This window comes from Vigna angularis, chromosome 1 (assembly GCF_016808095.1).
Source record: "Vigna angularis cultivar LongXiaoDou No.4 chromosome 1, ASM1680809v1, whole genome shotgun sequence".
Lineage (NCBI taxonomy): Eukaryota > Viridiplantae > Streptophyta > Magnoliopsida > Fabales > Fabaceae > Vigna > Vigna angularis.
The window spans coordinates 10214478-10220477 of NC_068970.1; the positions used below are offsets into that span (position 1 = coordinate 10214478).

The 6000-nt window shown below is 28.7% G+C and overlaps 1 protein-coding gene and 1 non-coding gene across 2 annotated transcripts; both read left to right on the top strand.

Annotated features, from left to right (window-relative positions):
* Positions 1–3426: 3426 nt before the first annotated feature.
* Positions 3427–4863, top strand: LOC108336855 (uncharacterized). The gene is made up of 5 exons (XM_017573303.2): positions 3427–3563; positions 3679–3799; positions 3900–4003; positions 4342–4473; positions 4610–4863. The coding sequence occupies exons 1-5, from the start codon at positions 3561–3563 to the stop codon at positions 4634–4636; spliced, it is 387 nt and encodes a 128-aa protein (XP_017428792.1). The 5' UTR covers positions 3427–3560; the 3' UTR covers positions 4637–4863.
* Positions 4864–5682: 819 nt separating this feature from the next.
* TRNAS-AGA (transfer RNA serine (anticodon AGA)) lies at positions 5683–5764 on the top strand. The gene has a single exon. It is a non-coding gene; the product is annotated as a tRNA-Ser (tRNA).
* The last annotated feature ends 236 nt before the right edge of the window (positions 5765–6000 follow it).

Genomic DNA, 6000 nt, shown 5'->3' on the forward strand with positions numbered 1-6000 from the left:
TTATAATCGCAAACAATCCCCAATTTCCCAATTGTGAAAATGTTCATAGAATAGACATTAGAACATAAATAAAACACTGAGACAATTAAAATTAACAAAACTTCAGAAATTATACTCCAAAGTACTACATCAATCCTCTAACAAAAGAAAATTTAGAGGAAATTTAGTTCTGCATAATGTAAAATTCAAAAGCAAACCAGAAGAAGAAGAAGAAGTGTTCAAGCCGTGGCATGAACGTCCCTCCCCTTCTGGTACGTTTCTCTTCTTTTCTCCCCCTCTCCAATTCTCTTTCTCTCTCCTATTTAATCTCCCTCATTACTCTTTTTAAGAGAGTGGTTACTCTCTTTTAAGTAACTAATTTAATTTAAATCTCTTTAAATTCACGTCATAAAAGAGGTTAGTAACTGCTCTGAAAAATTCCACATCTCATGGAAAAATTCACAATCTGCTTGTGCTCTTCCCTGGTTTCCATTCTGCATTTCCTGAAGGAAATCCATAGGTTGTGGTAAAAACCACAACTCACTTGTGAAACACTCTGTTTTGTCTTCTATTCTCTCGAGCAAAATCCACAGGTCGTGAACTGTCCACAACTAGGTTGTGGAACTCTCTGGTTTCATCTCTTCATCTTATACATCAATTCTTCCCAAATTGCGATTTTGGCACTTAGAATCACCAATCTACAAGAAAAACACAAAATCTCAATGTATGATCCGAAACAAGAATAATGCATGACCAAATCATTCAATTAATGCAATTATGTATGCAAATGGCCTAAACTAAGATATGAATGCAGTTACATTTTATTTACTCATCAATTATCAAATTTATCTTCTAAGTGAGAAACTCTAGTTCTAAATTTCTAATTAGACTACACACTTCTTCATGCTTAAAACCTCAAAGATCGCATATTCCTTCCATCCTTCTAGACATATTAGCGATATATCCTTCCATGAAGGAGGAAGACCCAACAATTGGTTGAATCCTTCAATCATAGTTAGCACGTTTACAACACCATCTATGTATTTAAAGTTGTAATAAAATACCCTTATCAAGTTAGGGTAATAGGTTCCTTGAATCTCCATCAAGAATTTAAGCCCTTAGTTATTCAGCAACGGAGGAAAATTGAAGCCATATGCGTTGAACTAAATCGTTTTAGTAATTTTGGGCACAATCAACTTTCTTTCTTTTTAGAAAGATATTAACCCAACCATCCTTCCATATCAAAAATCCATTTATTAATGGAGGCAGTTCTTACATCTTGTCTGTTAGTTATTTGAGGACCCTTTCTTTTGGTAGAAAACCTTATTTTAGATGATTATGCAATTGAAATATAAGGTTGTTGCAAAATGGAGTTTTTATGAGAGAAATAAAAATTGAAAAAAAAAACAATTAAAAACTCTAATCATGTGATAAATGTGGGAATTTCCAGTTCAAGAATAGGGAATTATAAATGTGTAGTAGCTTGATATAATCATCTATTTTCTATATTCAATTACTCCCAATGGACTTATTTGATGGAATCAAAGCAAAACCAGTCATTGCCAACAACTATTTTTCAAAAAAATTCACCTTATAACTATGGATAATTGATTATTACTTCATACTCAAATTACATAAAATTCTAGATGCAATGAGAATCAATTATCAACCATTAAGCGAATATTTCCTTTTTCGTATCAGTCACTTGAGTTGGATGAGCTTTAACCATTTTCCTCTCAAGCAATACAAGCCTTATTTTATTTTTTTAGATTTTCCTTTGTTTTCATCACTCCTTTTGGCGTTTGGACGATTCACATTTACATGATTGGTTTCTCCGTAATCATAGCATTTTAAATTTGAAGAAGATTTTTGATTCTCCTTCTTATCACTTCTACATTGTCCTTTACCTTTGGATTTCATGAATCTGTTGAATTTTTTAATCACGAGACTCAAGTTTTCATCATCGTCATCCTCATCATCATTTCTTTATGGCTTTTATTTTTTACAATCTCAGTTTTGAAGGTTGTGTTTTTCTTTCTTCCTTGATCATCTTCTTCATTTAAGTGTCAAAGTTTAAGTTCATGCTCTTTCAACTTATCAAAGAGAGACGTCATGGAAAACATTGCAATATTTTGAGATTCAGTGATCATCGTGACCTTCATCGTTATGTCTTGTTCAAAGATTTCAAAATCTTAATATTAAGTTCATTAGTATCAAAAGTTGTACACTTGTGATATGATTAACGATGTGTGTGAAACACTTTTACACGTCATGGATGGTTTCGCCTTGCTGCATTTAGAACCTCTTATACTTTTGAATTAATAATTCTTTCTAACAGACTTCACATAATTTATTCCTTCATGAGTTACTTTTACATTTTTCCACATTTCCTCACCACTGGTACAAGCATATATCCTATAAACAACAATACTGAATCACAAAAGAATCCACTTAGTGAAAATTATTACTTTACTTATACTTAGTTTTCAAAACTCATTTTCACATCATTGAGAGTTTCTATAATATTCATAATCCTAAACATTTAAATTTAAATGAAAAATTATCTTAGTAGTTTGTCAGGCTCTTAGTGATTATGTTATTTAAGAGTTTACTCGTTTGAAGAACTTTTGTTAGCTTTTGTTTAGTTTATTTATATATTTTATTATATGATTACTATTTTGAATAATTATATTAACATTATACATGTTTCTACTTATCTTTTTGTTGTATCAAATTTATAATATTTTTTTAATAACTTTATACTATTTTGTTATAAAAAACTGTATCATAAATGACAAATGATAAATGATATAATATAAAATATCACATAATTTACCCAAAGATAAATATTCCATCTATTCAACAAAAAAATGTTAAATATTTTATCATTAAAGTTGTCAATATACGGTAATGAATTTATTTTGCTTATCATTGTTGCTTTTATAATTTCAACTTTCTTAATTCTATTTATAATTATAGGTAAATTTCATAATACAAATTTATCATCTTATTTAGTAAATAAAAATAACTTATAAATAAAATATAATCAAAAGCATAAAATAGTCTACAAGAGACATTTATTTATGTTGAATTAGATTATAAACTTTAAATCTGCAATATTATATTTAAATATAATAGACGATTTTGTTCGATTCATAATTTTTAATTTAAAATTTTAACCAAACAGTTGGATTTAGAAAAAAAACAAGTTTTAATCAATTTTCACTTTTACAGAATTGTATTATATATACATATTTTATATTTCTATTTCATCTTTAATTATATTTTTTATTTCATGTTTATCATATTTCCAAATTAAAAAAATTACAACAATATATAAAATAAGGATTTTAAGCAACAATATTTTATATTTTATATACAATATATAAAATTAGATCAATATTTTATATTTCTAAACAAATATTAGAAAAAGATTTTAAGTCATGTATGTTGCTGGGCCTTGAAGTCAAAGAAGGATCCTGCAACCACGACTTCAATAGAGATAAAAGCCCAATGTTTGATGTTCCTCATTCTGTTCAAATCAAAAACCCTAACGTCCTCCTGCCTCCGTTCCATCAGCAATGGTACCATATTCTTCTTCTTCTTTCTTGCATTTTTTTTTCTCATTCTATTCACAGTTTGAAATGTTTAATCAATTGCTGAATTTCCTTGTTGTGTTTGTGTTGGTGCAAAACGCAGACAGGAGAACCAGTGAACCCCAAAGCTTACCCTTTGGCTGATGCCCAGCTCACAATAACCATACTAGATCTTGTTCAGCAAGCTGCAAACTATAAACAGCTCAAAAAAGGTGCAAATGAAGGTAACTAGCTATTTGTATTTGCTTAATGTTAACGTTTTTTTTTATTACTCCTCACCGTGTATGATAAGTGAATAATGTACTTATTCTATTGGATTTGCAGCCACCAAGACTCTTAACAGAGGTATCTCTGAGTTTGTTGTAATGGCTGCTGATACTGAGCCCCTTGAGATTCTTCTCCATCTCCCTCTACTTGCTGAGGACAAGGTATATTATTTTTCTTATGTGTACTAACATACTATTTATTATTTGATATTGTTTACAATTGCATCTACAATTGTTTGACAACCTTGTTTTGAATTGTTTCATTCACTGCTAAGGAAGTTTTGAATCTAATTTTGTGTTAGCTTAGTCATTAGCCACATCCATAATCATGAATGGTCTGCATATTTGTGAAATTAGTGAAAGTCGAGTAGTTTTTTAAATATTTCTTGCCCGTGTAACTAATAGAAAAATACTAGGGTTTTTTTTTTAACCATTCCTGCTGATTTGTTTTAATTGGTTGTTACTCTGATTTTATGTATTTACTCATTTCAATTTTTCAGAATGTTCCCTATGTGTTTGTCCCATCAAAACAAGCACTTGGACGTGCCTGTGGGGTCACCAGACCAGTGATTTCTTGTTCTGTTACAACCAATGAAGGAAGTCAATTGAAATCTCAAATCCAGCAACTAAAGGTATGCATATATGCATTTTTCGTTTCTTTCTTATATTTTCTTGTTCATACCAAATGTCACTTGTATTATTTATTGACACACACAAAGATATATATAGTTTATTGAAATTGGTTTTTGAGTATTTTTTGGTTTGCAGGATGCTATTGAGAAGCTTTTGATCTGAAAAATTTACAATCCGTATGATGGGCTTCTTGAGTTGTGGCAATTGCTCCTTCTGAGGCTTTGACCGGACGAGCTGTGCTATGTTTACCCAATAGGCTTTATGTGTTAACCTAGATGATTTTCTTTACATCGTGAAAAGTTATTTGATAATACTATTTTTGTGATATTTGGTATGAGTAATGTTTTAAATTGATACTATGCAATTTTATGGTGATTCTTATCAGAGAATTTTTATGCATGATTTATTATTTTTAATTCTACAAACTACAATAGAACAAACTAATTATTATATGTTCAGAATACAGTGGAAGCCTGCAATACAAATTGCTATAAGTTTTAAGAGTATCTGCATACCTTCATTTTTTTTTTAATTCAAAAAAATAAATAAAACAAAATAATTATGATAAGTTCATAATACAAGGGTAGCCATGCAAAGTCTGGCATTTAATTTCAGGATCTTAGTTTTGATATCAATAATAGAATCATAGTATTAGACCAAAAGTTAACTATTTTGTTTTAATTAATAGACTGTATGATATTTTAAAAAGAGATAAAATAATTTGTGACGAGCTTACAAAATGTAATATCACCAATAACCTTATTTAGAACAGAAGAAGTGAATCTTATTCTTTTTCTTTCAATCGTTGTTAAATTCTATTAAAATTAAGTTTAATGTATATAAAAAAAATATGTATTATGTTTATTTTAATTTATATAAATAAGATATAAAAATGATGAACATAACTTTTTGTAAATATAATTAATGTGGTCTTTTTAATTCAATAGGTCAAAAAAGATATTATCTAATTAAAATATATTAAATGCTATAATATTTGATAAAAAATTACATGTAATTTGATGTAATTTTTCCCCTTTTATTATTGGGACATTTCAAATTATTTATTTAGATAAATCAATTTTAAATTCTCACATATTCTATCATAAGAATGGTTTTTGTATATATTTATTCTAAAATGATTTATACACAACAATTTTTTTATTTCTTTACATATAATATTAGTTAAAATCAACAATCCATGTCATCAGGTGGGCGTGCCGGAGTGGTTATCGGGCATGACTAGAAATCATGTGGGCTCTGCCCGCGCAGGTTCGAATCCTGCCGCTCACGTTTTAGTTTTCTCTATCTGATAATGTGTATTTTTTCTGTTTTTTTAGGTGCTTTGTTTAATGGTTTTTCACACTTGCATTTTTTTAGTTTTATCATTTTATAAGCATTTTTTCCTTGTTATGAGATGACATATATTTGGATTTTATAAGAAGTCAAAGAAATAGTCAATTTTTTTAGGACTTTTGTAATAGTATTTTTATTAACCTACTTTTGTTAGTTTGATACTAGATAATAGG